General features: G+C 47.9%; 1 protein-coding gene across 2 annotated transcripts; it reads left to right on the forward strand.

Moving 5' to 3' along the window:
- The first annotated feature begins 96 nt into the window (after positions 1-96).
- On the forward strand, positions 97-16,162 carry NDUFAF7 (NADH:ubiquinone oxidoreductase complex assembly factor 7). Of its 2 annotated transcripts, none has more exons than XM_029051941.2 (10): positions 97-182; positions 2,736-2,908; positions 6,942-7,022; positions 7,498-7,608; positions 8,106-8,319; positions 9,069-9,127; positions 9,916-10,026; positions 11,590-11,733; positions 13,953-14,126; positions 15,387-16,162. In XM_029051941.2, exons 1-10 carry the CDS (start codon positions 152-154, stop codon positions 15,600-15,602), a joined length of 1,314 nt encoding a protein of 437 aa, XP_028907774.1. In that variant the 5' UTR covers positions 97-151; the 3' UTR covers positions 15,603-16,162. The 2 variants fall into 2 exon arrangements, with proteins under 2 accessions (XP_028907774.1, XP_039766262.1); XM_039910328.1 differs by having other exon boundaries at positions 9,919-10,026.
- The last annotated feature ends 1,025 nt before the right edge of the window (positions 16,163-17,187 follow it).

Consider the following 17,187-nt stretch of genomic DNA (forward strand, 5'->3'; position numbering starts at 1 on the left):
CGCCCGGCGCGCGTGCGCAGGGGAGGCCAAGGGCCGCGCGCGGCGGCGCGAGCCGCCGGCGACTTGCGGCGCGCGGCGGCACGAGGCGGCGGCGGCGGCGGCGCCTTCCGGTCGTCCTGCCCCCGGAGAGGAGAGGCGGAGGGAGGCCGCCATGGCCCTCCTGCCCCGGGCCCTGCGCTGCCGTGAGAGACGCCCCCTCCTCCCCCGCCTTCGGCCCGGTGCGGGCAGCGCTCACTCGGGGCACAGCACTGGGCGAAGCGCTGGGGACGGACGGTGCCCCGACGGGGACCGTCCCTGCCCCACGGCAAAAGGAGAAGAAGAAGAATTCAGAAGCGCTGACTCGGTGCAGAGCACTGGTCGAAGCGCTGGGGGAGAGACGGGGGCAGCACGTGGCCCCACGGGAGGCGCTCAGTCTTCATCCCCACTTTATAATAATGATCATGTTGGGATTTGTTATAATAGTAATAATACCTGAGGCTCCCAGTCTTCATCCCCACTTTATAATAATGATAATGTTGGGATTTGTTAATAATAATAATGTTGGGAAATACCTGAGGCTCCCAGTCTTCATCCCCACTTTATAATAATGTTGGGATTTGTTAATAATAATAATGTTGGGATTTGTTAAGCGCTTACTACGTGCCGAGCACTGTTCTAAGCGCTGGGGTAGACAGAGGGGGAATCAGGTTGTCCCACGTGGGGCTCACGGTCTTCATCCCCATTTTACAGAGGAGGGAACTGAGGCCCAGAGAAGTGAAGTGACTCGCCCACAGTCACACAGCCGACAAGTGGCAGAGCTGGGATTCGAACTCATGAGCCCTGACTCCAAAGCCCGTGCCCTTGCCCTTGAGCCACGCTGCTTCTCCAGCGCTGACTCGGTGCGCAGCACTGTTCGAAGCGCTGGGGGAGAGACGGGGGCAGCAGGTTGGCCCCCATTGAGGCTCACAGTTAATCCCCATTTTAATAATAACAATCATGTTGGTGTTTGTTCAGCGCTTACTGTGTGCAGACGCTGTTCTAAGCGCTGGGGGAGATACGGGGTCAGCAGGGGGGCCCACGTGAGGCTCCCAGTCTTCATCCCCATTTTAATAATAATAATAATGTTGGTATTTGCTAAGCGCCGACTAGGTGCCGAGCACTGTTCGAAGCGCTGGGGGAGATAACGGGGTCAGCAGGTGGGCCCACGTGAGGCTCCCAGTTAATCCCCATCTTATAATAATAATAATGTTGGTATTTGTTAAGCGCTTACTACGCGCAGAGCACTGCTCTGAGCGCTGGGGGAGATACAGGGTCATCAGGTTGTCCCTCGTGGGGCTCCCAGTCTTCATCCCCATTTTACAGATGAGGTCACTGAGGCCCAGAAAAGGGAAGTGACTCGCCCAAAGTCACCCAGCTGACAAGTAAGCCCGTCAAACGGCAGGGACTGTCTCTATGTGTTGCCGACTTGTTCATTCCAAGCGCTTAGTACAGTGCTCTGTACATAGTAAGCGCTCAATAAATACTATTGAATGAATTGAATGAACAAGTGGCAGGGCAGGAATTCAAACCCATGACCTCAGACTCCCAAGCCCGGGCTCTTGCCGCTGAGCCGCGCAGCTTCTTTTGTGGGGTGACTGCTCCGTGCCAAGCCTTGTTGTAAGCGCTGGGTTGGTTACAGGGTCGTCAGGCGGGGCTGACAGTCCCACGTGGGGCTCACAGTCCCCATCCCCATTTTAATAATAATAATAATGGCGTTGGTGAAGCGCTTACTATGTGCCCAGCACTGTTCTAAGCGCTGGGGGCGGGGGAATAGAAGGTCATCAGGCGTTCCCACATGGGACTGACAGTTCCCATCATTATAATAATAATGATGGTGATTGTGAAGCGCTTCCTATGTGCCAAGCACTGTTCCAAGTGTGGGGGGTATAGAAGGTGATCAGCCTGTCCCACATGGGGCTCACAGGCTTCATCCCATTTTAATAATAATAATAATGATGGTATTAAGCTCTTACTGTGTGCCAAGCACTGTTCTAAGTGCTGTGGTAGATATAAGGTCATCAGGTTGCCCCATGTGGGGCTGACAGTCTTCATCCCCACTTATATCCATCCCAGCACTTAGTAATAATAGTAACGATGGCATTGGTTAAGCGCTTACTGTGCGCCAAGCACTGTTTTAAGCACTGGACAGTGCCTGGCACACAGTAAGTGCTTAATAAATACAAGTACGAGAAGCCGCATGGCTCAGTGGAAAAGCCCGGGCTTGGGAGTCCGAGGTCATGGGTTCGAATCCCGGCTCTGCCGCTTGTCAGCTGTGCGACTGTGGGCAAGTCACTTCTCTGTGCCTCAGTTCCCTCATCTCTCAAATGGGGATTAACTGTGAGCCTCACGTGGGACAACCTGATGACCCTGTCTCTCCCCCAGCGCTTAGAACAGTGCTCTGCACATAGTGAGCACTTAACAAATACCGACATTATTATTGTGTGCGACGGGGACTGTATCCAACCTGATTAACTCGTACCTAACCCAGTGCCTAGAACAATGCTCTGCGCGCAGTAAGTGCTTAACAAATACCAACATTATTATTATTATTGTGTGGGACGGGGACTGTATCCAAACCTGATTAACTTGTATCTACCCCGGTGCTTAGAACCATGCTTGGCACATAGTAAGCGCTTAACAAGGCATATAGTAAGCATTTAACAAGTACAACTATTATTATTCTTATTATTAATTATTATTCTGTTTCCTTCTTCAAGGTCCGCTCGTGGCCGCTCGGCCTTGGAGAAGCAGACCCCTGAGCTCCGGGCGGGCGCCCGCCCAGGACGACCCCCGACCGTCCATGCTGCGGCACCTCCTGGCCAAAGTCAAAGCCACCGGCCCCATTACGGTGGCCGAGTACATGCGCGAGGCCCTGACCAACCCTGCCAAGGTATTCATTCATCCAGTAGTATTTATTGAGCGCCTACTATGTGCAGAGCACTGAACCCAGCGCCTGGAAGAGTCCGGCGGCGCCGGCAGCAGCCTCACCGCTTCTCCGCACGGTAGTCCCCGGGCACGGCGGGGCCGGATGGCCTCACGATTCACCTGAGGCAGCGTGTCCTAACGGCGAGAGCACGGGCCTGGGTTCTAGTCCCCCTGGGGCAGGTCACCTAGCGTTTCTGTGCCTCGGTTCCCTCATTTGTAAAATAGGAATTCAGTCTTAGTGGAAAGACCCCGGGCTGGGGAGTCAGAAGTCGTGGGTACTAATCCCGGCTCTGCCACTTGTCTGCTGTGTGACCTTGGTCAAGTCACTTCACTTCTCTGGGCCTCAGTGACCTCATCTGCAAAAATGGGGATTAACTGTGAGCCTCGTGTGGGACAACGTGATGACCCTGTATCTCCCCCAGCGCTTAGAACAGTGCTCTGCACATAGTAAGTGCTTAACAAATACCAACATTATTATTATTCATTCATTCATTCAATAATATTTATTGAGCGCTTACTATGTGCAGAGCACTGTATTAAGCGCTTGGAATGTACAAATCGGTAGCAGAGACAGTCCCTGCCCTTTGACGGGCTTACAGTCTAATTATTATGTGGGATGGGGACTGTATCCAACCTGATTAACTTGTATCTCCCCCAGTGCTTAGAACAGTGCTCTGCACATAGTAAGCGCTTAACAAATATCATAGTTATTATTATTAGTACCTCTTCTTCCTCCTGCAAAGCCCTAGATGGGACCTGGTTATCTTGTATCTGGAAGCAGCATGGCAGAGTGGATAGAGCACAGGCCTGGTGGAAGTCAGAAGGTTGTGGGTTAGAGAAGCAGCGGGACTCAATGGAAAGAGCCCAGGCTTGGGAAAGAGGTCATGGGTTCGAATCCCGACTCTGCCACTTGTCAGCTGGGTGACTGTGGGCAAGTCACTTCTTTGGGCCTCATTTCCCTCCTCTGTAAAATGGGGATTAAGACTGTGAGCCTCAGGTGGGACAACCTGATGACCCTGTATCTAACCAGCGCTTAGAACAGTACTCTGCATATAGTAAGCACTTAACAAATACAAATATTATTATTATTATTATTATTATTAATCCCCGCTCTGCCACTTGTCTGCTGTGTGACCTTGGGCAAGTTGCTCTAATTCTCTGTGCCTCGGTTCCCTCATCTGTAAAATGGGGATTGAGACAGTGAGCCCCACGTGGGACAGGCACCGTGTCCAATCCAATTTGCTTATATCCACCCAAGCGCTTACTACAGTGCCTGGCACATAGTAAGTGCCTAACAGATATGCTTAGTACAGCGCGTGGCTTAACAAATACCATCGTCAGTATTATTATTATTACCCCGAGCGCTTAGTACAGTGCTTGGCACATAGTAAGAACTTAAATACCACTATTGTCATTATTATTATCGTCATCATCATCGACTTAGTAGTCACCCGGCCAGAAACAGCCTCAGAGCTTGCCAGGCCCCCGCCGGTATTTATTGAGTGCCTGCTACATTCAGGAGTAATAATAATCAGAATTGTACTGCTTGGGAAACACTGACTGTGCGATAAGCAGAAGGGTAGATAGAGGATAATCAGCCCCAGTCTCGCATGAGACTCATTCTCAGCGGTGGGTGAACATCTGTCACCCACTGTAGAGAAGCAGCGTGGTGCAGTGGAAAGAGCACGGGCTTTGGAGTCAGGGCTCGTGAGTTCGAATCCCAGCTCTGCCATTTGTCAGCTGTGTGACTGTGGGCAAGTCACTTCACTTCTCTGTGCCTCAGTTTCCTCATCTGTAAAATGGGGATTAGTGAGCCTCACGTGGGACGGCCTGATTACCCTGTATCTCCCCCAGCGCTTAGAACAGTGCTCTGCACATAGTAAGCGCTTAACAAATACCAACATTATTATTATTATCTGTCCCCGTTTTAGCGATGACCAGAATGAGGCGTAGAAAAGTTAGGTGACTTGCCCACCATCACTCAGCTGGCAAGTCCCGTAGCCAGGATTAGAATCCAGATCCTCTGCCTCCCAGGCCCACGTTCTTTCCACTAGGCCACGCTGCCGCTAACGTGAAGTACGGAAGTGCTGAGGGCGTGTGTGTGGCCAGTGTAACTTGGGTGCGAGTCGCTGAGGCAAGACTGTTGGTCTCCTGGACGCTCGTAGGGAAAAGGGAGGTTTTTATAAGAGAGGAAACCCAAGGGAGACAGAGGACTCGCCCCGGACGCCGGGACCGTAGCAGGGTTAGCGTGCCGCCCTGTTCAAACGTCAGTCAGTCGTATTTTTCGAGCACTTCCTGCATGCGGAGCCCTGTACCCAGCACTCGGGAGGGTACAACAGAACAGAGATGATGGCCGCTTTCCTCGAGCTCACGGTCTGCGGTGCTCTGCACACAGTAAGCGCTCAGTAAATACGACGGAATGAATCTGGGTCCCCACTCACCATAGGCCCTGGCCCCCAGCAAAGGCGGACTGCCTCGTCAACACCGTCCGTCAGTCAATTAGAAGTGTGTATCGAGCGCTGACCGTGTGCAGAGCACTGTATTAAGCGTTTGGGAGGGTACTGTACAAAAGAGTTGATTTATTACTTGCCCACAAGGTGATTACAGGGGGAGACAGACAGATAAAGTACAGAAAGGTGGGGTGACTGTCGAGATCCCACGAAGAAAAGGTACGGATTCAAGGGAGAGAGTCGAAGAGAATCGAGGGCTTAGCCAGGGAAGGCTTCATGGGGGAGATGTGATTTTAATCAGGTTTTGAAGGAGGGGAGAGTGGTGGGCGGCGGATATGAAAGGGGAGGCCACAGGGTGTGGGCGAGGGTTGGTGGCGAGCTAGACGAGACCGACGTACAGTGAATCGGTTGGTGTCAGAAGAAGGTGTTAGAACAGTGCTTGGCCCATGGCAGGCGCTTAACAAATGCCAGCAGTATTATTAGTAGGCACTCACCCAGATAAGGTACAAGAAGGACGCTGATCGAGCTCCTTAAAGCCGACGGTAAGAAGTCCGATGCAGCCACGGGAGGTTCTGGAGGCGCGGGGAGCCGTGGACCGAGCAGTTTTTGCGGAAAAATGATGCGGGCGGCAGAGCGAAGGAAGGACCGGAGCGGGGAGAGACAGGAGGCAGGGAGGTCAGCGAGGAGGCTGATGCGGTCATCAAGGTGGGAGAAGCTAACGTCTCTATCTGTTGCCGAACTGTGCGTTCCAAGCACGTAGTACAATGCTCTGCACATAGTAAGCGCTCAATAAATACTATTGAATGAATGAATGAATGAATGAATGAATGGGCAGATTTTAGACAGGTGGTGAAGGTAGGACTGATTGGATTTGCTGGCATATTGAATATGTTGAATGAGAGAAATTACTTCAGGGTAATGCCGGTGGTTATGGACTGGCGAGGCGGGGGGGTAATGGGGTTGTCTACAGTAGTGGGAAAGAACTGGAGAGGACGGGGTTTGGGTGGGAAGATGAGGAGTTCTCTTTTGACCGCGTTAAGTCCGAGACACCATCAACGATAATAAGCAGCTGCACTGCACAGAGTAGTGTCCTCGGCATTGGAGACCATAACAATAAAAGTAAAATACCATGGATCCAGTCTACACTACTCTAGACCGTAAGCTCATCCTGGGCGGGGAGCGTGTCTACCAACTCTCCTCAGCCCAGTGTTATGCACACAGCGCTCAAATACCACTGATTATTGATGCTTCTCTATTGAGACAAGCAGATAAAAAAACCAGATTTAAAGTAAAGAAGTAGAGCATAGACACGAGTGATAAAAAGCAAAGTAGGCAGTTAAATAAATAGATAAATGCAGAAACACAAATACTAAGGTGTCTATTGGAATGGCATGACCAGGAAGTGAGTCTTAAAGGAATGACTTTTAAGGGACATTATTTCTGATCGTGGAAGCTCAGGATACTCCTAATTTCCTGAAGGGTTCTGTGGATTGAGGAAAAGCGTTGTGTATGTTGGTTAACTCGAACATTTCTTTTTCTTCTGCTTAGGGATACTATGTGCATCATGACGTGCTGGGCGAAAAGGGAGATTTTGTAACTTCACCTGAAATAAGTCAAATCTTTGGCGAGGTACTATTCAGTTGAGATGGTAAACGGTTTAAGTCTGTGATAAACTTACGTGACTGAGCTCTCACTATAATTGTTCGGTACTACAAATAGGACTCATTTCCTTGGTAGACAGGCCTGAACACCAAGAATAAATTAAAATACCTAAAAATTAAAATCGTTAAAGTGATTTATATATGTTTCACCCGTGGTTTTAATTGGGATTGCCGGTGGGGTGCCGGGGAGGGACCGGAATATGTAAAATTGTCTGCTGTGTGACCTTGGACGAGTCACTTCTCTGTGCCTACTTACCTCATCTCTGAAATGGAGATTAAGACTGTGAGCTCCGTGTGGGACGGGGACTGTGTCCACCCTGAATTTCTTGTATCTACCTCAGCGCTTAGTACAGTATCTGGCACATAGTAAGCGCTTAACAAATACCATTAAAAAAATTTATATTGTATAGGTTTCTTTTAATTTTATATCACTCTACGCTCAGTTACTAGGGATATGGTACATCAGTGAATGGATGGCGGCTGGAAAAAGTTCAACTTTCCAACTGGTGGAGCTGGGCCCAGGAAGGGGCACTCTGACGGGTGATATTTTACGGGTAGGTAATTTATATGTGCCCAAATCATTTTCAAACTTGTTTTTTCTCTTCTCAGTTTGAATTGGTAAAAAAAAAAAAAATGTTTAAATGAGACTCTAGATTACATTTCGATTTGATGGTCATAATTGCATCGTGGTGGTTTAATGTCTTTAGTAAATACCTTGTGTACTGGAAAATACCGTTGTATTACCGATGCCCATCTACTTGTTTTGTTGTCCGCCACCCTCCTTCTAGACTGTGAGCCTGTTGTTGGGTAGGGATTGTCTCCATTTGTTGCTGAATTATACTTTCCAAGCGCTTAGTACAGCGCTCTGCACCCGGTAAGCGCTCAATAAAGACGATTGAAGGAATGAACGAATACTGTTAATGGAAGTCCCCGCCTCTGAGTGTTACTTCCACTTGAATTGAACGATTTGTGGAATTAAATGAAACTCCAAAATCTAGGCAACAGAGAAATATTGTCATTCGCTTATGTATTTTTCCCCTGTAATTCTCAGGTATTTAATCAGCTTGGGTCTGTTCTGAAAAACTGTGACATTTCTGTCCACATGGTAGAAGTAAGCCAAAAATTAAGTGAAATCCAAGCCTCCACACTGACCGGAGAAAAAACGCCATTAGAGCGTGATGATGGCTCTCCGGTCTACATGAGCGGGGTAACGAAGACAGGGATCCCAATTAACTGGTACAGGGATCTGCAAGATGTGCCTCAAGGTAATTTTGGGAGTTTCTTTGTGGAAGAATGTTTATCATAAGTATCCCTTTTCCCTTATACGTAGAGAAGCAAAATTATTTGCTGGAAGGCTCCGACCTAATTGGAAACGGTAACCCCATCTTCTGATTTTCTGCCCCACGACCGTTTCAATCGTTATTTTACTGGTGTCTTTTTTGGCTTCTTCCTATAATAGTATTAACAATAATGGTGGTGTCTATTAAGCATTTACCATGTGCCCTGCACTGTTCTAAGCGCCGGGGTAGATAGAAGCTATTCAAGTTGGACGCCTGGGGCTCCCAGGCTTAATCCCCATTTTACAGATGAGGTAACTGAGGCACGGAGAAGTGAAGTGACCTGCCCACAGCAGGCAAGTGGCAGAGCTGGGATTAGAACCCAGGTCCTTCTGCCTCACGGGCCCGTGCTCTAGCCACTAGGCCGTGCTCCTTCTCTAATTTTGTTTGACTCTTGTACCCGAGTAGCTCTTACGTTGGGGGAGTGTGAGGAAAGTGTGGCACAAAAGTAATTGTTCCCTTTCAGCACAGGTGGGAGGTGCCTAAAGGAAGTGAAAGATATTGGTTATGGATTTTAAACTTCTCAGAGAGAGTCCTAATAATTTTTAGTGGCAGATGCAGGAAATAGTAGAACCAGATGGAACCAAGCTTATACATTATTGATGTACAGATGAATTGATCCATTGCTTTTTTTTTTTTGAGTTTTCTTTCCTTTTCTCTTTTTTTTCCCCCAATAGGCTACAGCTTTTACTTAGCACATGAATTTTTTGATGCTCTACCAGTGCATAAGTTTCAGGTATTGTTGGAAAAAACATTAGTTGCCTTAAGAACTTCATATCACCTAAGGATAACCATGCAACATTGTGCAAATAGAAACAGTGTAGAAAGGTAACAAGAATCTGTGGGAAATAGTGGATTTAGGTTCTAGAATCCCAATATGGTCTCCCCAAACGATCCAATAGAGCTGTTTTGTGTTTTTATTTTGTGGGGGGGAGGGGTGTTTCCCTTGCTGCAGGAGCTTAAGGGAACATTGTCTTTATTATGAAATGCCCTGTTGTCACCCCCAGATGAAATTACAAGGCCCTCCCATCAGATTGTAAAAATCTTCCAGGGCAGAGATGGGGTCTTCGGACCCTCTCTTCCCCTGAGAGCCGGTGCCCCCGGAGACCCCATGGGATTGAAAATAACGGTTTCTTCCCCACGGTTTATGAGGTCGCCAGCAGAGCAGATAAATATGAAACTCTCCAGTTGAAGGGAATCATTTGTGTCCCTGGGTCCTCCCCATTGTTAAGTGTGGTTTGGATTGTTTGTTTAGGGAGCTTGTATATTGGCCCATTGTCTTGCGGTCATTTTGATGATAACTGCTGCTCTTCAATGGTGGCCACTCACCCCCAATGTGGACTTGGTTGTCCTTTTACATTTCTGCTACCGCTTTTCCTCATCCTTCTCCTCTCTTAGCAGTAATAGCTATGTGTTCCACTGCTCCTCCTCCCCCGTTTACTTTGTATTAAAAAAAAAAAAAGTCATCCTGCACCGGAAGCAATCTGGAAGACAAAACCAACGTCGTTTTTCTTAATTACCTAGAAGACACCACAGGGATGGCGTGAAATTTTCATTGATGTGGACCCACTCGTTTCTGACAAACTCAGGTTTGTCTTGGCTCCTTCTTCCACTCCTGCAGAACTCTTCATACAGGTAAGACACGATGTTTTGAATTCTCCCTTAAAACAAGGACTTCGACAGCAGTCTTAGTTCTTTCACAGAAAGTGGAGGGTAGAGATGTTCCCCAGGTGACAACCAGCCCACAATATTTGCCTCTGGGGAATGAGACCCGGATTATTTGCTGATTTACCTCAGCATACAAATGTATATTCCCAATATTACATCCAGCTGCTGTAGGTAAGTCAGTCCCCCTCCCCACCCTGTGCTCCCTGCATCACCTCCACAATACCATCCCTACTGCTTCTCCTTAGGGAAGTAACGTCCTCGGGTCACACCAGATACCACCCGTACGCTGGTCCCGACTCTTCTCCCTCTACTTTCCTCTTCCACCCTCCATGTAGCCCAGCTCTTGAAAGCTCCACCTCTTCCCTCCCAAATCTGTTGCCCAGCTTTCGGAAGTTCCACCTCTTCCCCCCCAAATCCTCTCCACCCCTAAAGTTTCCCATCACTGGTGACAACCCCACCATCCTTCCCCTCTCTCAAACCCACAACCTTGGTGTTATCCATGACTCCTCTCTCGCTCCGCACCCCTCCATATTCAGTCACCCCCTTTATCTACCCCAGCGCTTAGAACAGTGCTCTGCACATCGTACGCACTTAACAAATACCAACATTATTATTATCACATCGCCAGAATCCATCCTCTCCATCCAAAATGCCCCCTCATTGATCGAAGCACTTGTCATATCCTAGCTGCACCAGCCTCTTCCCCGGTCTCCCTGACTCCAGGGTTTAACCTCTCTAGTCCAGACTTCACTCTGCTGCCCGATTCACTTTTCTAAAATATCATTTTGCATATGTCTCCTCATTCTTCAAAAGCCTCCAAGGGTCCCTTCCTCTCCAGTCAAGCAGGAACTCCTGACCGTTGGTTTTAAGGCACCGAATCAGCTCTCTTATATGCCCACTCTCTTCTCCAGTTACATCCCAGCTTGCATATTTTGTTTTTTTCAAGCCCACCTAATCACTATGACTTACTGCCACTTCTCCTCCCCGCAGACCTCTTGCTCACTCTTCCCTCCAGCCTTGAACTTTCTCCCCTTTTACGTCTGGCAATACCCACTGCTCCTCACGTTTAATGCCTGCCTGAAATCATACTTTGCCCTAATTAAGCACCTTCTTCCCTGCCCCCTCCCAGGTTATAATTACCTCCCCTTGACCACTTCATTACTTCTGCGGGACACACTTGTGTACTCACAACCACCTGTATCGACTCACCCTACTATTTAAGCACTGACCGCTTCTCCTTCCATCTGTCTATTCTTTCGGGATCTCACTCCCCATAGGCGGTAAACTCCTCCAGGGCAGGGAGCACGTCCACTAACTCAGCTGTACCCTCTCACTGCCCTGAGTTCCGTCTAGGGATGGAGATGGAGGGTTTAAGGAACGGAACTGTTGCGGGGCTAAGAAGCTGAGCTTTTTTCACACTTTCCCCTTACTGGCGGGGATGTGGAGCAGAGGGTTTGACCACTTGAGGGAGGGATTGGGGTCTGGAAACCCTGGAAACCCTGAAAGTAGCACTGTTGTTGTCTGTACTAGAAAGAAGAAACAAGAGATCACGTGGAAGTGTGCCCTGATGCGGGTGTGATCGTCCAGAGGCTTTCTCAGCGTATTGAAGAGACAGGTGGCGCAGCACTAATCGCCGATTATGGTCACGATGGAACCAAGATGGATACCTTTAGGGTAAGGGCGATAACTATTCCGTTAGTAAGAGTGCAACTCTCTCCCAGGAGCACATTTTGCAGCATGTCACCTTTCAATTAAACAGGAAATCTCCCTGACCTTAAGGTCATCTTGCCCATCTCCTTGTCTATCTCCCCAACGTGCCTCCACGGGAGCTTCTTGGACCCTCTGTTTCAGGACCCGATAGTCCTCATTTTGGAGAGCTTCTTCCCTGTGGATAACTCAGTGATGCTCCAACTCTTTAAAGCCCCCTTGTTGAGAGCTCCAACACATGCTGCTCTCGTCTTCGCCCCAGCCCCCTCAACATCGCCTGTCGGAAATGCTGACCCAGTGCCTCTTGGAGAGAGGGAAGAAGGAAGGAAGGAAATTAGAGGAAGAAAGCTGGTCCGCGGCCTCGAGGGGAGCGGGGTGGGTGGTTTAATGCGGCCCGAGGGGAGACATAACGAGGGAGCCAACCGTGGGCCGATACGATCTGAGTAATGATGATGGTGTTGGTATTTGTTAAGCGCTTACTATGTGCCGAGCACTGTTCTAAGCGCCGGGGGAGATACAAGGTAATCAGGTTGTCCCACACGGGGCTCACAGTCTTCATCCCCATTTTACAGATGAGGGAACTGAGGCACCGAGAAGTGAAGTGACTTGCCCAAAGTCACACAGCTGACAGAGCCGGGATTAGAACCCGTGACCTCTGACTCCTAAGCCCGGGCTCTTTCCAATGAGCCACGCTGCTTCTCTATAACACCCCAGTGGGATTGATCCGTCTTTCTACAATCCCTGAACGCCAGGGATCCCCACCACTCTAATGCCCTCTGTTGCTTTTTTTGAATAGCACTATTACATTTTAGAGCTGCGATTTTTTAGGGCATTTTCTCACTCGGTGATTATGCTCCGGTTTTGCAGCGCATTCCCAGTTTGCTGTGGCCCAAAAACACTTTCTCCTCTCACAAGGTCATCTTCGGTCCCCAACCTTGAAGTAGTTTGACTTAGATTTTAAGCCCTTTTCGGTAGCTATTTGTTCCGTTTAGTATTAGATTAATGACCCTGCTTTAGCGTGTGAGCACAAGATGTATTTTGCCAATAGTATTTAAAATATATCAAAAATCAAATATTTACACATAGTCCAGCATCTGATTCAAAATCTTTTATTGGTGTATATTTACACTGCAATTTGATCGTGTAGCATTACTGTGCTTTTATCATTCCTAAAATGTTTATATTGCTTTGGCCAGTGTTTTTTTTGCTCTTGGGAATGCATTCATGCACATTATATTATTTCCTCTGGGAAATTATACTTGGTTTAACACCATTTTACCCCCTCTCTTTTCATGGAGTCATGAGTGTTAACCAATCCTCATACTCCCAGTTTATAATAATAATAACAATGATGGCATTTGTTCAGCACTTACTATGTGCCAAGTGCTGTTCTACAAGGTGATCAGGTTGTCCCTCATGGGGCTCACAGTCTTAATTCCCATTTTATAGATAAGGTAACTGAGGCCCAGAGAAGTGAAGTAACTTGCCCAAAATCAGAGAGCTGACAAGTGGAAGAGCCGGGATTAGAACCCACGACCTCTGACTCCCAAGCCCGGGCTCTTCCACTGAGCCTCGCTGCTTCTCTCTCTTATATAAAGCAAACCTTCAAGTTGCTCAACTTTCTCCCCAAGTTTCGGTTCTCCAGGTTGATTCACATTAGTTCCTTTAATATTTCACCATAGATGGTTCCTTCTAACTGTGGGTTCTAATCCCGCCTCTGCCACCTGTCAGCTGTGTGACCTTGGACAAGTCACTTCACTTCTCTGGGCCTCAGTTCCCTCAACTGTAAAATGGGGATGAAGACTGGGAGCCCCACACGGGACAACCTAAATCCCTTGTACCTACCCCAGCGCTTAGAAAAGTGCTTTGCACATAGTAAGCACTTAAATAGCAACATTATTATTATTATTATTATTATTAATCCATTACTCATCTTTATAGTTCTCACCAAATTCAAGTTTCCCAAACTTGACTCAGTACCCTTGTCAGGGTTTGGCTACATAAACCGGGTCAGTTTTTGTGGTTCTTATAAACTACATTCTTATTTCTGCATCCCAGTGTCAGGGCATTAACCTCCCTGCAGTCAGCTGTGCATCCGTTTTCTCAATTTCTATTTCTCAATTTTTTTTTGTCCTCGAATCGATTACTGCAGATGATAATCAGAATTCCCCTAATTACATTTTTAGGGCTTTCAGGGCCATAAGCTTCACGATGTCTTAACAGCCCCAGGAACGGCAGACTTAACAGCCGACGTGGACTTCAGCTATCTGCGTAGAATGATACGGGGAAAAGTGGCTTCTTTGGGACCCATAAAACAGCAGACGTTTTTGCAAAATATGGGTATTGACGCCCGGCTGAAGGTAACTCATTTTCAGTGGCTACTTCTTCGCGACCGAGAGCGTTTTCTGTGTTGAATGCAAATATCCCTGGCCTAAATATTACCTTGTGCCTTTTGGGGGCCTGTAACAGAAGGCTGAGAAGCAGCGTGGCTCAGTGGAAAGAGCCCAGGTCTGTGAGTCAGAGGTCGTGGGTTCGAATCCCGGCTCTGCCACTTGTCAGCTGTGTGACCTTGGCCAAGTCAATAATAATAATAATGTTGGTATCTGTTAAGCACTTACTATGTGCAGAGCACTGTTCTAAGCGCTGGGGGAGATACAGGGTAATCAGGTCGTCCCACGTGAGTCTCACAGTTAATCCCCATTTTATAGATGAGGTAACTGAGGCACAGAGAAGGGAAGTGACTTGCTCACAGTCACACAGCTGACAAGTGGCAGAGCTGGGAGTCGAACCCATGACCTCTGACTCCCAAGCCCGGGCTCTTGCCACTGAGCCACGCTGCTTCTCGGTACCTCAGTGACCTCATCTGTAAAATGGGGATTAAGACTGTGAGCCTCACGGGGGACAACCTGATTACCCCGTATCTACTCCAGCGCTTAGAACAGTGCTCAGCACATAGTAAGCGCTAAACAAATACCAAAATTATTATAACAGTTTATGATGGTGCAAAGTGTTGACCTTACAAACTGCCGACACTTTTTGGGAGCCAATTGGGTAGCAAGTCCGAGGCCCATCTGTGTTTCTTTTCTAGCCCTTTGTATTTGAGCGCTTGTTGCGTGCAGAGCACTGTACTAAGCGCTTGGGAGAGTATAATGCAGCAATAATATGGGGCTCAGCCTAGGGAGAGAAGGTAGTCAAGTAGGGAACATTGAAATTGTAATGGATTTTTATTTTTTTTTTTAGACGTTTATGGAACCTGTTTATCCAACGTATTTTCACCGCAGGGTGAAACAGATCATTCCATCTGCTGGTACTTAGCATGTTCGGTGCCTTTAACCCACGGGACCGTTATTTAATCCTAATCTTTTTTCCGCTCCGACTGCTTAGTTTTTGTGGAGGTTCGAGAAGAGCAGAACTCAAAGGGAATAAATTAGTCACTGCCGCCTGAAATTAGTTGCTCTCTTGCCAAACTCTGCAGCGGATCGTATTACCTGAGGATTAGTAGCTCTTCTGCAAAGGGGGAATTTAGCTGACGGGGACATTCTCTTCAACCTCAGAAAAAGCGTAATCACATGTTTTGAGTCCCGGATTATTATCGTAACCATTGCCAGTTCTTCTTTCAGGTTCTGTTGGACAACGCAAGTGATCCATCTCTGCGACAGCAGTTACTCTGTGGTTATGACATGCTGATGAACCCCGCCAAGATGGGAGAAAGATTCCATTTTTTTGCTCTGTTACCTCAACACAGACTTCCGGGAGCCAGTAACCAGATTCATTCAAGTCACTCAAAATCCCTTCCACCACCTGTTGCTGGCTTTGAAGAACTTTCCTGGAAATAAGGTGTCAGTTGGGGCATTTCCTTCCTTCCCCAGACAGATCTACTAAAGAAATCACACCGAAAAGAGCACACTTGGTATAGATATACCGAAGGGACCTGTTTGGGGGGAGAAAAGTTAAACTATTAAACACCTAGTGGATTTCAATTAAGCCAGTTCTGGAATGGCTCGTGGCTCTGAGCTAAACGAACGACCCACAACTCCAGGAAGGCAAAGGAAGGAATGGCCCTCATCCAGTCCAACTGTGAGTGAAAGTCTTAGCGTGCCAGATCTCCAACTGGACTTATGACAGGTCTCCGAAAGTGGCCACGGAGACTCTCCCAAGCGCTAGTAGAGTGCTCTGCGCATAGTCAGGGCTCAGCACATACCACCGAAGACGACACAGATCCCTCACTTGTGTGGGAAAGCAAAAACGGCATCTTGACGACCCTTTAACTCTTCCAAACCTCCCGCAACTACTTGCTCTCTCCCTGCAAGACTTGTTCCCTGACACAAAGCTCCATTTGCTCGTGAAGAGAAGTTATTGTGAAAGAGAATTTCCACTAAACAATAAGACTACTTTGTTTTGTGGTGGTTTTTTTGGAAGAACCTCTGATTTATCACAAAATATGGGACTCGTGTTAACTCTTCATTCGGTAACACTGTGAAAGAAACCTTTAATATTTCTTGCCTTATAAAAGAAGCAGCGGGGCTCAGTGGAAAGAGCCTGGGCTTCGGAGTCAGAGGTCATGGGTTTGACTCCCGGCTGTCCCACTTGTCAGCTGTGTGACGGCGGGCAAGTCATTTCACTTCTCTGGGCCTCAGTTCCCTCATCTGTCAAATGGGGATTAACTGTGAGCCTCACGTGGGACGACCTGATGACCCTGTATCTCCCCCAGCGCTTAGAACAGTGCTCTGCACATAGTAAGCGCTTAACAAATACCAACATTATTATTTCCGAGCACTTCAAATAGAGCACCGTACCCAGAAGGGGCTCAGTAAATCTTACCGCTACTAAATAGCTTTCCTTTCAACTTCTGTTCCCTGTGGATTTGAATCAAAAACAGTATTTAACCTGCTTCAAAAGAACCGCAGAGGTGTTCTTTAAGATGCCCCGCTGTGGGCAGGGAGCACGTCTACCCATCGATGTGCTCTCCAATACCATTGACGATGATGATCGGTTCCTCACAGCACCCCATGAAAGGAAAACTGAATATCATTTTGTAACAAATACCACAGTTATTTTTTATAAGAAGGTCTGGGTAATACAATGGGCTATTTTAGTTAGCTGTTTGCTTTCCAATATGCAAAGCGGCATAGCTCAGTGGCAAGAGCCCGGGGCTTGGGAGTCAGAGGTCATCGGTTCGAATCCTGCTCCACCACGTGTCGGCCGTGTGACCTCGGACCAGTCACTTCACTTGCCTGGGCCTCAGTCACCTCATCTGTAAAAATGGGGATTAAAAAATGTGAGCCCCATGTGGGACAACCTGATGACCCCGTATCTACCCCAGCGCGTAGAAAAGTGCATTGCACATAGTAAGCGCTTAACAAATACCAACATTTTTATAATTATTATCCACTTTAGCACTGTGTAACGAAATAAATACTT

This window comes from Ornithorhynchus anatinus, chromosome X1 (assembly GCF_004115215.2).
Source record: "Ornithorhynchus anatinus isolate Pmale09 chromosome X1, mOrnAna1.pri.v4, whole genome shotgun sequence".
Lineage (NCBI taxonomy): Eukaryota > Metazoa > Chordata > Mammalia > Monotremata > Ornithorhynchidae > Ornithorhynchus > Ornithorhynchus anatinus.

What these genes read in the sequence shown, in the direction of transcription:
- NDUFAF7 (XM_029051941.2), top strand. Translation starts at nt 152, where the DNA reads ATGGCCCTCCTGCCCCGGGCCCTGCGCTGCC. An exon ending in GCCCCGGGCCCTGCGCTGCC is followed by an intron (nt 183 to 2,735) that starts GTGAGAGACGCC and finishes TCCTTCTTCAAG; the next exon opens with GTCCGCTCGTGGCCGCTCGG. An exon ending in CCAAGATGGATACCTTTAGG is followed by an intron (nt 11,734 to 13,952) that starts GTAAGGGCGATA and finishes TTACATTTTTAG; the next exon opens with GGCTTTCAGGGCCATAAGCT.